The sequence below is a fragment of the Acipenser ruthenus genome, chromosome 5 (genome assembly GCF_902713425.1).
Source record: "Acipenser ruthenus chromosome 5, fAciRut3.2 maternal haplotype, whole genome shotgun sequence".
Taxonomy (NCBI): Eukaryota; Metazoa; Chordata; class Actinopteri; order Acipenseriformes; family Acipenseridae; genus Acipenser; species Acipenser ruthenus.
In genome coordinates this window covers 52,016,826-52,035,454 of record NC_081193.1, presented here as the reverse complement: position 1 = coordinate 52,035,454, position 18,629 = coordinate 52,016,826, and the positions used below count along the sequence as shown (strand labels likewise).

General features: G+C 46.0%; 1 protein-coding gene across 4 annotated transcripts in view; it reads left to right on the top strand.

Moving 5' to 3' along the window:
- The first annotated feature begins 16,378 nt into the window (after window positions 1-16,378).
- Window positions 16,379-18,629, top strand: part of LOC117403027 (serine/threonine-protein kinase MRCK alpha-like) — a 228,762-nt gene continuing 226,511 nt past the window's right edge. For all 4 annotated transcript variants that reach the window (XM_059024320.1, XM_059024319.1, XM_034004851.3 and 1 more), the window contains exon 1: window positions 16,379-17,341. In XM_059024320.1, the coding sequence (XP_058880303.1) occupies window positions 17,164-17,341 (178 nt within the window). In that variant the 5' untranslated portion in view covers window positions 16,379-17,163. The remainder of the gene's footprint in view (window positions 17,342-18,629) is intronic.

Sequence of the window (18,629 nt, the reverse complement as noted above, 5' to 3'; positions counted from 1 at the left end):
AAAATACATTTCTTACACACTCTAAAACAGTAAGTTATATTCTATTCCTATAACAATTTATCCACTAACTTGATAGCATTTGCTACAGTTAATTTCTCGAGTCATAAAGTATTCAATTTGCTGAATACTTTTTGATTTTTTACAAAGAAGTCAATCTTTGTTGATGAACACTGCAGCTCTCTGGATCTGAAGTTCCAATCACAGAAGACGGTACTTTGCTTGAAGTATGCATTGTATTGCATCGGCTCACAATAAACAAATAGTTCTTTTCAAATGGAGATCAGCTTGTTGATTTCCAAGTCTTGTAGCATTATCTCTGTTGTCAGCAGTTTTCCAAATGGAAATAGTTCCGTTGATCAGACGTAACTCAGTTCAGATAATGTGTTGCAATTGGAAAGCTATGTAGTTTGTAGAAGTATTCTCGTTGCAATTCTTCTGTACGGCTAGTACATTACCTTAGGCCCATCTGCTGGCTATGCTTCCGTCTGTTTCGTGGAGCGCTGTGGAAACCAAGACCCGCTTTCAGATTAAGGCAGTGTCCCGTTTACTGTTTCAGTCTCTCATAGGGCAAAGAGATAGGGCTCTCTTCAAAGTTGATTTCAGCCTTCTCAGAATATGATTTTAGACATTCTTCAGAACATTGGTTCTTCCTTGCCTTCCGTGAATTCAAGCACTTATGCTCCCATGATTTCAGAAACTTTCTTCAGAGCAGTTTAGCTTCCATTTCGTTCCTCCGATTTCCAAGCCACTTCCTCTCAGCACGACTTTCTTTCTCTTGTCTGGAACCCTGTTTCTCCTGTGGGGAGCTTGCTCAGTGTGGGAAGCGCATCCTTTGGAAGTCACGCAGCTGCTTTTGTTGTTCTCTCTTCAACCCTGTAATTGGTTAGTTTGTTTATTTTGGGCTGTGCCCGAGTCAACGTGGGGTGTTTCTCATTGGTTGTTCTCGTTCAGAGACGGTCCTTTGTCCTCATTTGGTCTGGCTGCATTTATGAGATGGACTGTTTTCTGTCAGAGGTGTCAAAGCACCCAAAACTGTCTGGCTTGCCTTCTGCAAGATACTACTGGTGCCAAATGATTCATTCAGTGATGGGGGAAGATCAAACACTCGTCCAGCAGTTAGTTTATGCCACTTTTTTTTTAAAGCATTCTTTGTCAGTGGGGGAGTTTGACCAGAAATCAAGTAGACACAGAGAATGGCTTAGGACCCCCCTCTATATACTCAATTTCTGATAATTTCATACACAGAATGATATTATGACCCACTCGGAAGCCCCTCCCTCGAGTGCCAGTGCAGTGTAGTGTTTGGATGTTCCATGAACCCTCCCTCAGATGTGGGAAATCAGTCTGCTTTCAATTCAAAAATGTTATTTCATCTCAAAAATGTTACTATAAATGGCAATGTTCAATGTAATGTTTATGGCAAATAAAAAAAGTACAAAATATATGTTACAATCAAACAGTCTTCAGGGACTGTTTTTACTCAGTGGAAGGATACATAATATATTTCTTATTTTTTTTTCCGTGCCTCACAATGCACCCAGGGTGTGTGGTAAGAATTGTCTTACCGCACACCCTGTCGTGGGTTGTTTCTTACATAGACACCTATACTATAGGTTTCTATAGCCTATAGGCCAAATGTCCCAATTCTCTATAAAAACCTATAGGTTCAATACAATATTCTATAGGTCTCCTATAGAATTCTATAGAAATTCTATATAAGTATTCTATAGGTAACTGTCACAAAGACGGCCAGAGTGGGTGGCGTCAGACCAGAAAAGGAATACACAGAGATGGTGGTTGTGATGATGAGCCGAGTGCAATGGCTGCACTCAGCGTTTAATAACAAATAAAAGGTTTTAAACAGTACACAAAACAGGACACGGCACTGGTAACCAAAATAAACAGACATACAAAACGGACTAAACACTTAACAAACGGTGCACGGAGACAAACAAACACGGTGAGTACAAACAACTATTATATTTACGCTCTTTCTTCACTTTACTTTTACTCCTCTCTCTCTCACCCGTTCTCCTCTTCCGAACACCCAACCCCTAGTGCAAGCAACGTGCGTCTATTTATACTGTTTGTGCTGGGATTCAATTACTAATTAATTACTCACTTGAATCCCAGCACGTGAATTCATTACGTGCAACCCCGTGCCACACATTATACACATTTTATCTGCACGTGAAGTGATGTGCCATCCTCGTGCCTAAATATAATTATACACTTTCTAAATACACGTGAAACACAGACCCGTTTATATCCCGTGTACCAATCTATACACCGACATTAACACACGCAACATCCAACATACAAATGCACACAGGGACGGGGCACATTGCCACATATACCCCCCCTTGTGCGCAGCACACATGGCCTCAACGGCCACCTCCCCCCTTAAAAACCCAGCAGTCCAGGACAAAGTCTCGGGCTGGGAAGGGAGGCTTCAGTGGGCCCATGGCTGGCCATGCTGTCAGCACCCCTGCCGGTAGTGGCACGGCTGACAGCCTGTTGGTCCCGTCCTGCAGCGAAAAAGCTGCGGGGGCAGGTGGTCCCCCGACCTCCCCCTTCTTCATAGCCGGCAGCTCCCTCCTGTGGGGCTCCGGCCACAAGAACTCCTGCAGCGAAAAAGCTGCAGTGGGAGCAGGTCTCCGGACCTCCCCCACGATCTCCGGCAGCGAAACTGCTGCTGGGGTTGGTGGTCTCCAGACCTCCTCCCCCTTCGTGGCCGGCAGCTCCCCTTTCTGGGGCTCCGGCCACCGTACTCCCTGCGGAGGTACGGGCAGCAGAGGCAGCTCCTGCTCCTCTGCTCCGGGCGGTGGTGGAGGCAGAGGCAGCTCCTGCTCCTCTGCTCCTTGCGGTGGTGGTGGCGGAGGCAGAGGCAGCTCCTGCTCTTCTGCTCCTTGCGGTGGTGGTGGCGGAGGCAGAGGCAGCTCCTGCTCCTCTGCTCCTTGCGGTGGTGGTGGCGGAGGCAGAGGCAGCTCCTGCTCCTCTGCTCCTTGCGGTGGTGGTGGCGGAGGCAGAGGCAGCTCCTGCTCCTCTGCTCCTTGCGGTGGTGGTGGCGGAGGCAGAGGCAGCTCCTGCTCCTCTGCTCCTGGAGGTGGTGGAGGCAGAGGCAGCTCCTGCTCCTCTGCTCCTGGAGGTGGTGGAGGCAGAGGCAGCTCCAGCTCCTCTGCTCCTGGCGGTGCTGGCTCCCTCTGCTGTGGCGGCTGGGCATGTGCGCGCCGTGCTGCCTTCAGCAGCATAGCGAGAGGCTGCTGGGGGACACCAGCATCCTGCCCTTCTCCCCCCCAAAAATTTTCAGGGGGTTGAGCCTGTAACCCCTCCCCTTCCGGCTCTTGGGGCTGAACCAGCAGGCATTTTCCCTCTGCTGGTGGCTTGGGTCCCAGGGCTGTGGAAGCCCCGACTTGCCTCCCTTTGGGCTGTGGACGCACCGACTCCTCCCTTTTGGGCTGTGGACGCACCGACTCCTCCCTTTTGGGCTGTGGACGCACCGACTCCCCCCTCTTGGGCTGTGGACGTTCGGGCTCCCCCCACTCAGGCGTAGGACGTTCGGGCTCCTCCCACTCAGGCGTAGGACGTTCGGGCTCCTCCCACTCAGGCGTAGGACGTTCGGGCTCCTCCCACTCGGGCTGTGGACGCTCGGGCTCCTCCCACTCGGGCTGTGGACGCTCAGGCTCCTCCCACTCGGGCTGTGGACGCTCAGGCTCCTCCCGCTTGGGCTGTGGACGCTCAGGCTCCTCCCCATAACTGCGGAAGGGACAGTGGGCGAACAGGTGATCCTGGTCGCAGAGGAGGCACCCCGACGATGGCTTGTTACATCGCTGTGGATGCCTGGCCCTTAGGCGGCACTCCTCCTCCCTGTCCTTCACCTCTTTATCCGTCTCTGCCTCCCGCTTGGGCTGTGAAGGCAAAACCAGCAGGCATTCACCCTCTGCTGGTGGAGGTGGGACCAGCAGGTATTCACCCTCTGCTGGTGGAGATGGGGACAGCAGGTACTCACCCTCTGCTGGTGGAGATGGGGACAGCAGGTACTCCTCTGCTGGTGGTCCTGCTACCTGGGCTGCTGTTCCATTTATGGTTGCCTCCAGGTAGCTGAGGACAAACTCCACACCTTCCTCCAAGGTGTTTGGGGTGTGTTCCTGCTGATAGGCCTCCCATCTCTCACTGTCCATCATCCACAGGGCCTGGACGACTATGGGCAGAGACTGGGCCTCCAGCCCAGCATTCTCCAGGAACCAGTCCCGCCATTTTGTGGCGTCTTCTGCCATTATATTTTTTTCTTTTTTTTTTTTTTTTTTTTTTTTTTTTTTTTTAAACAAAACCCCTCCTGGTCTGACGCTTGGAGGCGCGGCTATCCCACGAAGACACCACGTGTCACAAAGACGGCCAGAGTGGGTGGCGTCAGACCAGAAAAGGAATACACAGAGATGGTGGTTGTGATGATGAGCCGAGTGCAATGGCTGCACTCAGCGTTTAATAACAAATAAAAGGTTTTAAACAGTACACAAAACAGGACACGGCACTGGTAGCCAAAATAAACAGACATACAAAACGGACTAAACACTTAACAAACGGTGCACGGAGACAAACAAACACGGTGAGTACAAACAACTATTATATTTACGCTCTTTCTTCACTTTACTTTTACTCCTCTCTCTCTCTCTCTCTCTCACCCGTTCTCCTCTTCCGAACACCCAACCCCTAGTGCAAGCAACGTGCGTCTATTTATACTGTTTGTGCTGGGATTCAATTACTAATTAATTACTCACTTGAATCCCAGCACGTGAATTCATTACGTGCAACCCCGTGCCACACATTATACACATTTTATCTGCACGTGAAGTGATGTGCCATCCTCGTGCCTAAATATAATTATACACTTTCTAAATACACGTGAAACACAGACCCGTTTATATCCCGTGTACCAATCTATACACCGACATTAACACACGCAACATCCAACATACAAATGCACACAGGGACGGGGCACATTGCCACAGTAACCTATAGGTTATTTTCATAAGGGTAGTTAGACACCACGAAGAATGCATTCAGTTTCCTAAGACTGCTGAATGTATCAGAGAAGCTAAGAGTACATTTTACTCAATTGCAGGATTCCCAAATGTTATAGGGGCTATTGACTGCACACACGTTCCGATTAAAACGCCCCTTGGAGACAGCTTTGCTTTTATAAATAGAAAGAACTTCCACAGTGTAAACTGTCAAGTTACGTGTGATGCTCAAGAAATAATAACTGATGTCCTGTCACGATGCCTTCATTGCAAGGCAATATGGATTGTGGGAGTATATGGAGAATGCGGTTGTTTGCCCCTGGATTAATTTTAGGAGCATATTTTAATATGGTTCTGAGTTATTACAGTTACAGTTCTGATGCTCATAGTAAAACTAGAAATGTGATAGAATGCACCTTTGGAATTTATAAAATGAGATTTAGGTGGAAGTGAAACATGAAACGAAATAATTGCAGAGTTCTTTCATTAAACACATTAAATTTTTTTCCCTATCACTAATTATGTACTCCATAGACAACTGAAATACGCAGAAAAGTGTTTACTTGCGTAGACTACTGTATGTAGGCAACTTTTTTTTCTTTACACAACTAAAATATACATAAAAAAGTTTTGCAATATTCCTAAATATAATTAAATGTCTAACAGCAGAGGTTAAATCATTTATTCAATCTCGAATATCTTTCAGATAATCACATTTTGCACTGATTTCACTGAAACACTCAAAACATTTGTCTTGATTAGCTGCAAAGTTAGCAACTGACTCATTGACATTGGACATAGACTTTAATATTAGGTCGGCATTCGTGTTTTATGTTGGCTTTTTGTTTCCAATTACTTTGGGAGTACATGTGTGTGTCCGAGTGCTGTTGAGTGGCGGGTGAGTGGTGACGTCACGGACCAGAAACAGGAACCAAAACAAGGAATGGTGGTGGGTGAAACTGAACGCTATGGCGCTCAGTGCTTTTATTAAATAATAAATAAACAAAAGGTTTAAACAAAACACTACAACAAAAGGGCACGTTGGCCAAACAAATAAACAATAACGAAACAAGTATACTTTCTATATAGCAGTTGTTTCTTTCTCTTCGCTCTCTCCGCTCTCCCGTACTCTCTCTCCTCTGTACACTCCCCTGAGGGTAGAGAGCTGCAGGTTTATATACAGTGACCATCTCCCGATTAGCAACAATTAATGAATTAACTCACCGTCTGCACAAGTTAAATAAGGATGCGTGACTGTCAGCCAGCTAAATAAATCACTAGCTGATCAGTGACGCAAGATTTTTAAAATATAAAAACAATAACAAATACGCAGCGCTTTTATCTGCACCACAAACAATAATACAAATAATAATAAACAGTGCACATATAAATATAGGGGCGGGACACTCCGCCACAATGTGCTTGTGTGATTGCATTCATTAATTTGATTGTTGTCCTGCGCTTCTCCAATAGAAGGCTCTCTAAATTCCTCAGGAGGCTAAATCCATCGAAGAAGTATCTTCCATGGGAGACAAAGGTTCAGAAATTGTCATAAAAAAATAACATATGAGTAGACAATACTACAGGTGCAGTTGCAGCTATTTAAAACTCAGATTTATAAAGGGAGTAGGTTATCAAAGGTGACATATGCAAACTTGTTTTGAAGATATTGTAGTGACCCAGCCACCTGAAGGGGACCTTGTTGGACTTTTGTGTTGTCCTGGTTGTTCGTCCTGTTTGTGTGTCCAGTGCTTTGGTGTTTTGTGTATTGTTAGGGTTCAGACCACGCCACCTAGATATGGAGTGTGTGTGTGTGTGTGTGTGTGTGTGTGCATGCAAGGGGGAGCTGCGATTGGCCAGACCGGACAAGAGCGAGGGAACAGCAGGGGTATAAAGACCTGGGACGTGTGAAACCGGGGGGAGAGAGAGTGGGCAAGATAGTGTGAGAGACAGTGAGTGACAGATAACGAGATTGCCTGACAGAGCAACAGAGTGAGTCTGAGATTACCTAACCTGTGGTGTGGGAAATCGGAGAGGGAGAGGTTGAGGGCTGTGTTAAGGCCGGGAGCGCGTAAGAAACGGAGGAGGAACTACAATTTAGTGAGTGACAGGGGAGTTTGTTATTTTTGTGGTGTGGTCCTGGCCCAAACAGGGACTCGGGACGGTATTCAGTTCTGTTCAAACAATAAATTACTGTCATTTAGTCCTGCACACATTGTCTCCAGTGTCATCCTTCCTGTTGAGAACTTGAGTCATCACATTGGTGTCAGAAACGGGACGAAGAATCCACGCTTTTCGACGTCGGCACAGGGAAACCACCGCTGCAGGACGAGTTGGCATCGCAACTGCAACAGAGGAGTGGCCGGGAGATGGTAGAGGGAGACAGCTTTCAGGAGGAGATTGAGCTGCTACAAGAAGGCCTCAGACAAGTGGACTGGAGTTCAGGCGAGCTTAGAGGGATGGACTGATAGTGTCAAGGCTGTGCTTGCTTGGATCCGGATACATTTAAAAAAATAGAACCTGTTATTGTCGCATCATCTGCCGACTTTGAAACTGTGATAAACAAATTGGATGAATGCCTAGTGTAAATGTAGGCCTAGATAAACCCCGGGATGGGTGTTGTGCCGATCACAACAGAGTGTGGAGCGATGAGAGCGGTGGGCCGGAGAAGAGGCCTGGAACTGGGAGAAGTGTGGTCAAGGTGGGGCGCTACAGTGGGCAATCCTCCTGGGAGGCCTACCTGGCCAAATTTCAAATGGTAGTGCTGGCCAATGGCTGGGGCCCACTCGAAAAGGCCGGACAACTGGCAGCAGCACTAGAAGGGGAGGCACTACAGGTCCTGCTAGAGCTGGGCGCTGAAGAGCTAACAGATTACCAGGCTATTGTTACTGCTCTGGAATGGCAGTATGGAGGGGTTGAATCTGATGTTGCCCTGCGCCAAACCTTAGCAACTCGTTTTCAGCAGCCGGGGGAGAAGCTGGGTGTGCTGGCCGTGGACGTGCGCTATCTTGTCTGGAAGGGTTACCCCAGCTTTGCATCTGCGGCCCAGGAAGACCTGGCCAACGAGGCCTTTATCCGAGGCTTAACCCCTGATGTCCTGTGCCAACAGGTCCGGATTGCTGCTCCAACCTCCCTAGAGCTTGCCCTGGTCCACACCCAAAGGATAGAGGCCGTGGGTCCAGGGCAAGTGGGTCCAGGCGCCAAAGGGGGAGAAGAAACCCAGCCTTCCCCAAGTTCATTGCACGCCAGACCTGGGGCCCTGAAGGACCTGAGGACGATGTCACTCCTGCATGGGCCACTGAAATGGTAGTGCTCTTGAAGACGGCACTCAGGCCACCCAGCTGTGCGGCTGAGCCCCGCATGCGGCTATGTTGGGCCTGTGGCAAGCCTGGCCACATCCAATGCTTCTGCCCCATGGCTGGGGCCGCGTCTCCACTCCAGAACTCCCAGCAGCAGGGAAACCAACAGGGGCCTGTGTTTAGCGGGACGCTGCCGGCACCTCCGACAGTTCCACCAGCACCCACCAGGCCTTCAAATCCACCTTTGACTGGAGTCCAACCGCCAAGCCGAGGGGACGGGACCATGCCCCGTCTAGGAGCCACGACAGCCACCATCACAGGCCTGCCCTAGTAGTGGGGCGAACCTCTGTGGAAGATTATTGCCACACCCTCATTAAGATTGAGGGAGTTCCTTGCAATGCCCTGATTGACACAGGGTCCACGGTCATGCTAGTGCATGCCGATGTGTTGCCTGCCGGAGCTCAGCTGGAACCGATGACTGTGCACCTGAGCACTGTGACAGGAGAGGTGGCTCCCATGCTGGGAAAGGGGAGGTTTGCGATAGAGGTAGCAGGAAGAACGATACACCACGCAGTATGGGTCGCCGAGGTGCAGGACCATGCATCTTGGGGTTGGACTTGCTCCATTACCTGTAGTACTTTGTATTTACTCACATCCTGATGTAACTATCACTATTTAATCATATCCTGATGTAACTATCACTATTACCTGCTGTATTATTGAATTGTGGTTTGTCAAACTTGTACTTTACTTGAACAAAAGTTATTGTATTTCTTGCTCTTATTGTATTACTTGTATTGTAACGCTTGAAATGTTTTTGCTTACGATTGTAAGTCGCCCTGGATAAGGGCGTCTGCTAAGAAATAAATAATAATAATAATAATAATTACACGGGGGGGGGGGGGGAGGGGGAGCAATGAGACCTGCAGTCTGGGACATTGCATTTAAAGGGGGGCACGAGCTTGGCCCTTTCGACACCGGGGGAATCCACTGTTCCCCTGGGGCGATGGGGTCAGGAGCAGGACAACACTGTTCAGCTTCCCCGACCCCCATTTTCTGATGTAACAGCCCCGGGGACCTCAGCCCTTCCCAGGGCTACCCCCTTACCTGAGCTTGATGGTCAACGTGCCATGGGAGAACGCTGCCGCAGCTGCCGCCGTCACCCGGGGACCTCAGCCATCCCTGGGAACACCCTGCGGCCTCAACCGGGGCCACTGACACCGAGGGACCAGGGGCCCCCCCAAGCCGACACTGTTTCTTCTCGTCCAGGTTCCCATCCCCCGTCCAGGTGCTGACTCCACTGATGACAGAAAACCCTGTCATGGACACGGTGTCCATGGTCTGGTGCAACAACTGTGAGGGTCTTTGCCGGAAGCAGCAACACCAGCTGTGGGGGCTGTTGTTCGAGTTTCGACATGGCTTTGCCACTACTTCAGAGGATGTGGGGAAGACACATCTGCAACACCAGATTGAGACCGGTAACGCCCGACCTGTCAAGCAACGCCCCCGTCGCATGCCACTGGCCTGCCAGAGGGCCGCAGACCAAATAGTGGAGCAAATGAGAGCTGCAGGGATCATCGAGCCATCTGACAGCCCCTGGTCTTCCTCTGTGGTGATGGTGATGAAGAAGGACGACAAGTGGTGTTTTTGTGTTGATTACAGGCAACTGAATAACGCAGCTGCAAGGGCCTCCTACCCTCTTCCCCGCATTGACGAGTCACTGGACCTGGTCGGAAGGTCGAGGTGGTTCTCCTCTCTGGATCTCCGCAGCGGATATTGGCAGGTGGCTCTCTCCCCGTCAGCTTGCTCCAAGACTGCCTTCTCCAGCGGTCAGCGGTCATACCTATCATGCGGCCTTGAGGAGGCTGATGACATTCCGGGAACCCGAGGGGCAGGTCGCCAGGTGGATAGAACAGCTCCAATATCGCTCCGGGGAGATGCAGCAGAATGCTGATGCCCTGTCCCCCCGACCCTGCACTACAGATGGCTGTTCACACTGCAAGTGGTGGAGCTGTGGGGACCCTTGGAGGAGGTGCCGTGCCAGGTGGTGGTGCCGGTAGTTCGGGTGGACTGGAGGGACCACCAGGCGGAAGACCCGGACCTCCACCCAGTCTTGCAGTGGCTGGAGTCGCAGAGGAGGCCGCCGTGGAAGGAGGTAGCCCCGCTGTCACAGGCCATCAAGGGGCTCTGGTCCCAGTGGCCCGGACTGGCCCTGAGAGATGGAATCCTGCATTGCCGATGGCTAGAGCCGGCCACAGGGGAGGCACGGTGGGAGGTGGTTGTCCCGAAGACTCTGCACCAGGAAGTGTTTGCCTCCTGTCATGGGGGTCCAGGCATCGGACATTTTGGGGTCACCCAAAACCCTGAGATGACTCGGCTAGGCTTTCTATTGGAGGAAGTGCCGACGGGATGTTGCCGACTTCTGCTTCTGCATACAGACCAGGGGCGGAACTTTGAGTCCAGAGCGTTCAGTGAGATGTGCCGGCGTCTGGGTATCCAGAAGACACGGACCACTCGCCTGCACCCCCAAAGCGATGGGTTAGTGGAGCGGTTTAACCACACCTTGGCCATCCAACTGGCCCTCACCACGGCCGCCGACCAACAGGACTGGGACGTCCATCTGCCCTTAGTGCTGATGGCCTGCCGCACCGCCGTCCAGGAATCCACTGCCTGCACACCTGCTCTCCTCATGCTCGGACAGGAGCTTCGTACCCCGACGGAGCTGATGTTTGTCAAGTCCCAGACACCCCCGCTGTACCCACCGGTCCAGAGTACACCCGACGACTGCAGGACTGCATGGAGTTGGCACACAAGTTTGCGCGGGAGCAGCTGCAGGCCACTGGGGTCCAGCAGAGAAGGAATTACAACCTCCGGGCGCAGGGGCGCCACTTCATCACCGGAGAGCAGGTGTGGGTGTACAGCCCCCAACAAAAAAGGGCAGTTTCCCGAAGCTGGAGGGCCAGTGGGTCGGACCTTGCGAGGTCCTGGAGCGCCTGGGAGAGGTGGTCTACCGGGGCCAGCTGCCACCTAGGGGAAGAAAAGTGGTTCTGCACCTAGACCGTCTTGGGGTGCCATTCCAGCCAGCCTGCGCCTGAGGTGCCTGCCAGTGGTCCCCTGTGCCTTTACCTGCCCTGCCCTCGTCCCAGTCTGCCAGTCCTGTCCCCTCGTTCCAGCCATCCAGCTCCACATCCCTGCCCACTCCTAAGGCAGGCGGGAGCCCTCCACCAGGCCCTCAGGGGTAGCAGCCTGGAAGACAATGTAGAGAGCCGGGTCGCTTCCGAGACTTTGTGTCGAAAGAACTAAGGGAGGGGTGGGGGGGGGGGGGCTGTGTAGTGACCCAGCTGCCTGAAGGGGACCTTGTTGATATTTTGTGTTGTCCTGGTTGTTCGTCCTGTTTGTGTGTCCTGTGCTTTGGTGTTTTGTGTATTGTTAGGGTTCAGACCACGCCACCTAGATATGGAGAGTATGTGTGTGTGTGTGTGTGTGTGTGTGTGTGTGTGTGTGTGTGTGTGTGTGTGCTTGCAAGGGGGAGCTGCAATTGGCCAGACCGGACAAGGACGCGGGAACAGCAGGGGTATAAAGACCTGGGACATGCGAAACTGGGGGAAAGAGAGTGGGCGAGATAGTGTGAGAGACAGTGAGTGACAGATAACGAGATTGCTTGACAGAGCAACAGAGTGAGTCTGAGGTTACCTAACCTGTGGTGTGGGAAATCAGAGAGAGTGAGGCTGAGGGTTATATTAAGGTCGGGAGCGCGTAAGAAACAGGGGGGGAACTACAATTTAGTGAGTGACAGGGGAGTTTGTTATTTTGGTGGCGTGGTCCTGGCCCAAACAGGGACTTGGGACGGTATTCAGTTCTGTTCAAACAATAAATTACTGTCATTTAGCCCTGCACACCTTGTCTCCAGTGTCATCCATTCTGTTGAGAGCTCGAGTCATCACAATATGTTCAAATGTTAATGTTGCGCTACTGTTTTCTATTTGCTTTAAACACTCCAAAGTGTCTCGTCAATTTTGTTGTGAAAATGTTTATAAATCCACCCCTTATACAGTGTCATCATCAAAAAACTATACATGATTTACTAAACGCTAGGGAAATATAGTCTTTACTTACGGGGCAAATCTGATTTCCTGAAGGAATTGACACCTCCCACGACACCTTCCACAGTACGAATGTCAATTGTGGATAAAACAAAAGTTTCTGCAGGTGTTAGTTGGCTTTTGGATGATGGGCCACCTCCAGTTTGTTCTGTATGTTTTTTTACTTTCTGCTGCTTTCTTTTTAATAAGGTCATGCCATTTATTTTTAATGTCAAATGTCTGTCGCTTAGTGTCCCAGTGAATTTATTTTGTTAGTTATTTCTTTCCATGTTTCTTTTATTAATGCTTTTTGTCCATGCGAAGTGTTAAATAATATTTCCTGATTTTTTTGTATTTCACTAACTAGCAGGTCAATTTTGTCTTTGTGGAAATTTGTTTTCCTTTTTTTTGTCCGGTGGCATAGTTGCATCAATGTTGTATCTGCAGATGCCATCTCTCGATCCTATGTTCACTTGCCGGAAGGAAGTTCTAAATCATGACTTTCGGCGTTGCAAATCCATTTATAATGAAATGCATATTCCAATCTCTCCTGTATAATGAGCTGTAATTTATGCCGTGTGTGATGCACGAACCAGAACTGCTTAGTGCATCACACACAAAAATTCTACGAAGGACAGAGGCTACGAATTTGCAGCATTTACGAACACGTAACCAATATTAGTACATACAGCCCATAATATTTAATATTGCAAATGAAATGGAACTAGAAATATGCTTGAAGTATACTCAATTAATTGAGTATAATTAGAAATTGGCTTTCCCAATCATCACTTTTTACCTGTCATAGTATATTCACTGAATATTAAATAGTAAGTAGCAGTTCTGAAAAATATACACTTACACATCCAAACAGTTGCTACAACTGTTTAAATAACATACCTGTCATTTTTCTTTTCATAGTTAACATCCTGACAACTTTTTACACTTATAACTTTAAATTCTGTTTCAAAGCTCTTTTCAAAATGGCCGCTGTAGTGCACTGGGGTTTGAGATCTGTCCTCTAAATCACTGCGATTAAACCACAAACAAGTGCTCTGGCTTTTCTGTTCCATACCACATCATGGATCATTATTGCTATGTTATCTGTTTGACAATGTGGGTAATAATCCTTACACTATCAATGCACTACAGCGGACATTTTGAAAAGAACTTTGAACAGACTAAAGTTATAAGCATAAAAAGTTGTCAGGATGTTAACAATAAAAGTACAAATTACAGCTACATTATTCAAACAGCTTTAAGAACATGTGGGGACATGTAGCACTATATCTTCAAAATACTACTTACTCTTCAAGCCACTGGCTTGATAATCTTTATTATTAAGGAACTACTTTACCCAGTGGAAGAATTACATATTTTAAATTAATCAAAAATGAAAAGTAAATCAGAGATAAAATGTACTTTCAAAAAGCTTCTAAACACAGTTCTATCTGGTGTTTTTATTGTGTAACTGCTTCTTTTGTTATCTGCGAGTGACAGAGAAAGAATGAATCTTGGTTATAAATCTCCCTCCCGACCTGTGAGGGCACTGTGTAAAGGGAACAGCGTGCCCCGGACTGGACGGTTTGGCAGTTCATTCCAGGGTCAGTCGGAAGTCGGCCATTCAGGAAGGGGGCAGAGCCACAGTACACATCGGGAAGCAATGTGGCAATCGTGGATTGGAGGAAAAACTATTGCACTCGCTAACCAAATGGGCGTGGCTGAAGGTACAAAAGGGAATGTGGCCGAGCGAACTGCTCCTTTGTTGTGGTTACGGATGAACCGCTGAAGGACTGTGATATACCGTGAGTGTTTAGTGTTTGTTTGTTTTGTCGTACTAATTGTAAATGTTTGTTTTGTTAGACGGCTAACACGTACCAGGAGCTGTCGCTAAAGGCCAGCACCAACCTGGACAACACTGCACTACTGTTCACAAATAAATGTATTTCACCACTTGCACTGAAAAAGCACTCACTTTGGACTTGTGACCGTGTCTGTGTTCTGTGTGTGTATTTACTGTAATAATTATTTTGGGACTGAACCCTGTGGGTTTTTCTGAGCAGTACACATAGCTGTGTATTGCCAGTTATTATTATTTACAGTTGTCAAGTGAATTTGGATTATAAATAAACCATCATTGCACCGTGAACGTTGTTGTTTGTCATTACTTGAGAACCGCATCACCACTACACCTACACACTGCAAACTACTTTTGCCACACTGTGATATACAGTTTTAATTTAAGTGCTGTCTCAGTACACTATCTGGCTTGACTGCAATGTACTATTACACAACCAGGAATCAGTGTAAATGCAATAATTGAACACAAACTTTCACAGTCAATGCTCAGGCAAAACACTCTTGAATAGAAATGGCAATTTATTAATGTATTTGTTATAAAAAGATGGATGATTATGTACAATTGTTTTTACACACAAATGTCTTATTTCATCCCCCACCCCATTCCCAATAATCCACCACTAAAATGTTTTAAATTTCACATAAACTCATACAGTGTCCATGTACTGCTATAACTTTTACTTCCATACAGAAATGTAGATATTAAGATACTATAGAAAATACACAAATGATCTTATTTACCCTTCAAAGGGTTTCCTAATGGGTGCTGGGGATTTAGGCAGTGTGATTTTTTTAATGGCAATATACATGATATGTGTTGTGCTATAATACTATCGACACTGTGTTCCTATTCTGCTTGCAGCAGAATTTGATTATAACTGGCATTTTTCAATATATTTTTCTGTAGTGGGAACAGATACAGATTTTACAGGAAACATAGCATTTTCAATATGGACTCATTAGGTTTCAATTTACTTAAATAACTTTTATTTATTTATTTTAAATCTGTAGGGGTCACGCTACCTTTGAATGTATGGCTTATAAAAACTGCTGAGAAGTCATACATGTTGAAATGTGATATCATGGGAATAATGTAAACATTATAGGAGGCTGTGTGGTCCAGTGGTTAAAGAAAAGGGCTTGTAATCAGGAGTTCCCCGGTTCGAATCCCACCTCAGCCACTGACTCATTGTGTGACCCTGAGCAAGTCACTTAACCTCCTTGTGCTCCATCTTTCAGGTGAGACGTAATTGTAAGTGACTCTGCGGCTGATGCATAGTTCACACACCCTAGTCTCTGTAAATCTCCTTGGATAAAGGCTAAATAAACAAATAATAATAATAACATTGTTATGAAATGTCCAGGCCATACTGATCACATTGAAATGATGACAACCATTTCATATTGAATGTTAAATGAACTGTACAGAAGTGACAACTCAATTGGAAATCGTATCAATTTGTGTTCAACAGTATAGCCTACATTAAAGTTCTACTTTTTAACAATAGAGTCTCTAAAACTAAACTACCTTGTTAACCATAAATCTAATTTCAAAACTACTCTACAGCAACATAGTATTGTACTGACAGTAAATACTGTTGTCATCTTCAGAAAATCCAATTTCTGTGCAAATATAAGACTATGTACTTTCACTTTATCACATCACCATTACGCACACATTAAGTTTTCTCAATGACTAAATTAAAAAGTATAAATATAATAATACAATTAAAAACTGCAATGTGAGTGACATGAAACATTATATTATAGTCTCTCTTAAATTATATTTTACTTAGGCCTCCAATCAGTAAATAACAATATCAGTAGCCAAGGATGTGACATGGGAATATTGGATTTTTAACAGGAATATGACAGAGCTGTTTGGAATGCGTTATTAGTTTGATATATTGCTCAAGGAATTATGTGTGTACACAGAATTATTTTTTTTTAATTTTTTTATTTTTTTACCAAACGGTTAATTGCAGTTCCCCAACAGATAAACATTACCAATCCCAAAACTGTGAATCCTTATCACCAGTATCCCTATCACAGTTCTGTTGACATTAAAAGGCTTGAGAACCTTGAAGTATGCCGGTTTCTCCATAGTATTCCCATTTACAATCCCATTGATGATCCTTCCAGTCCCCCAGTATCCCTGCATTCCCTGGTGCAGCAGCTGTTGGTCTCGGCCGCCATGTTGATCTCGGTTTTGCCCGCAGCCCGTGAGACAGCAGCAGCAGCAGCAGCCAGGAACAGCAGAGACGCAGGGAATCAGAGTGAGAGAGATGCACTAAAACATCCAAAATATAAGACAAACATCATAGAATCTGACGCAGAAGCATTATGGATGCAACATTTACAACATGAGAAGTCATTATTAACCGTCGTTTCAAATGGGAGAGTTCTTGGAATGAGAGGAAATAAAGATGGAATGTTAGGTTTTTCACTTTTAGAGAGGAGCGGTTTCATTTTTTTATACTGAACATTTGAAATGTATGCATTTTTTTTTGTGCTGCAGTCTTAAAACAGAGTAAGATCATGGGAGGACCATTTTAAGTGTTTTTGGCATGGGTCGGGGTTGAATTTCATGGGATTTGTAGCCCATTTAGAATTAGAGAAGATCATTTTAATGCGAAGGAAAATATTGTTGCTTGCCAGTTCGTGTTGGGTTTGAGAGTTTTACTTGTTTTACTGTAAAATGCCGAAGTTATATACACTCTGTACTTTTAAAACGCATTATTAATAATTTCGAACTGTAAAACAGAACATTATAGGAATAGGTTAAATATATTGTAACAAGAACCAGAGACCGGCGCCGTTTGTTGACATTTTCGTCTGGATTTTTTTTTTTTTTTAATATCCTTTTTTATTTATAAACATACCCAATCACAGTTTTAAACAATGTCTGGGGAGGTTCGTTTGAAGAAACTCGAGAAATTGATTTTGGATGGGCCATCTCGGGCGAATGGTCAGTGCTTCAGTGTGGAGACGTTGCTGGATATCCTAATTTGTCTCTATGATGAATGTAACAATTCCCCTCTGAGGAGAGAGAAAAATGTGCTGGAGTTTCTGGATTGGGGTAAGTCTCTATTTAATGCATTTCTTCAACACCGTTATTTTAAACATCTTGTTCTATATTTGTATTAACTCTACCCCCACTGCTGATCGGATTTTGCGTTCCGTGTTTTATTTGTATTTATCTATTTTTAAATATGTTTTTAAGTACATGTAGCTAACCTGTTCAATTGGACTGCAATCTATTTGTTATAGAATGCACATGACACGAGGACACTTTTTTTTTTTTTTTTTTTAAACATTACAACGGACTGGCTCAATCAGGGCATTATGTGTTGCTTTTTTTTGTGATGCTACTTATTGGGCCATCGCCAGGTAACCAACAGCTGTTGTTCACCTACTGTACTGGTACCGCTTAGGCCGTGTAAAAGAAGTCCGTGTTATACAATGCGGTTGAGTATTTTGCTGTTTTCTGTTACTGTCGTGGCGGTGATAAATCAAAGATCCGCTGAGGACATGCGGTTTATGTAGCCAGTTTTTTACGTTACAGAACTTGCAGTATTGGAAGATAAGATTATTGAAAAATGACATCACCATGACATTTCAGGTATAGACTGTTACCCCTTTAAGTGACAGATGGCAGCCTTGCACGATTGATAACGATTTATTTAACCATGTCAATACTTAAATTGTTACCACACTTCAATGTTGAACACCACGTGTATCTGTATGGGGTTATTTGTACGTATTCTAAATTAATATTACAGGATTGCATTGCATAGTATCTAAATTAGGCACTTAGTTTAATGTTATTGTTTTTTATGTTTTGTTCAGGCAAGTAACCTGACCAGACCTGAGAACCTTTCAGAGGGGCTAAAATTCTGTATGTCAGTTGAACCAGGCGGTCAACACTAGTATAACCTATTCAAAGGCGTTATAATTTAGACGGTGTTAACAATGGGTTGATTTCCTGAATCCAGTATCACGAATAAGTGTTGTTTGGAGCTTAACAGTTGTTTAAAACACCTAAACGCCAACTGAGATGACCTACTCCCAGTCTTGTTAGATGGAAATTAAGCACAAGGACAAGTAGGTTGAGTGACTAGCACAAGGTCGTAGTGTCTTCCTCATTGGACCTTTAACTACGATTGTGTGGGGTTACACGTGCATTGGTAAAATGATTCCTACTGGCATTCAAACTGATTCAAACACATGGTTATTTGGAATATGGTTAATTTGCTGTACACCACAGACCACAAAATTACCCAATCATCATCTGTTATATGAATGATTCACAAAGACGTTTTTTTTTTTCAAAAGCTAGTCTGTTCCTTTACAATTAAGATGATCGC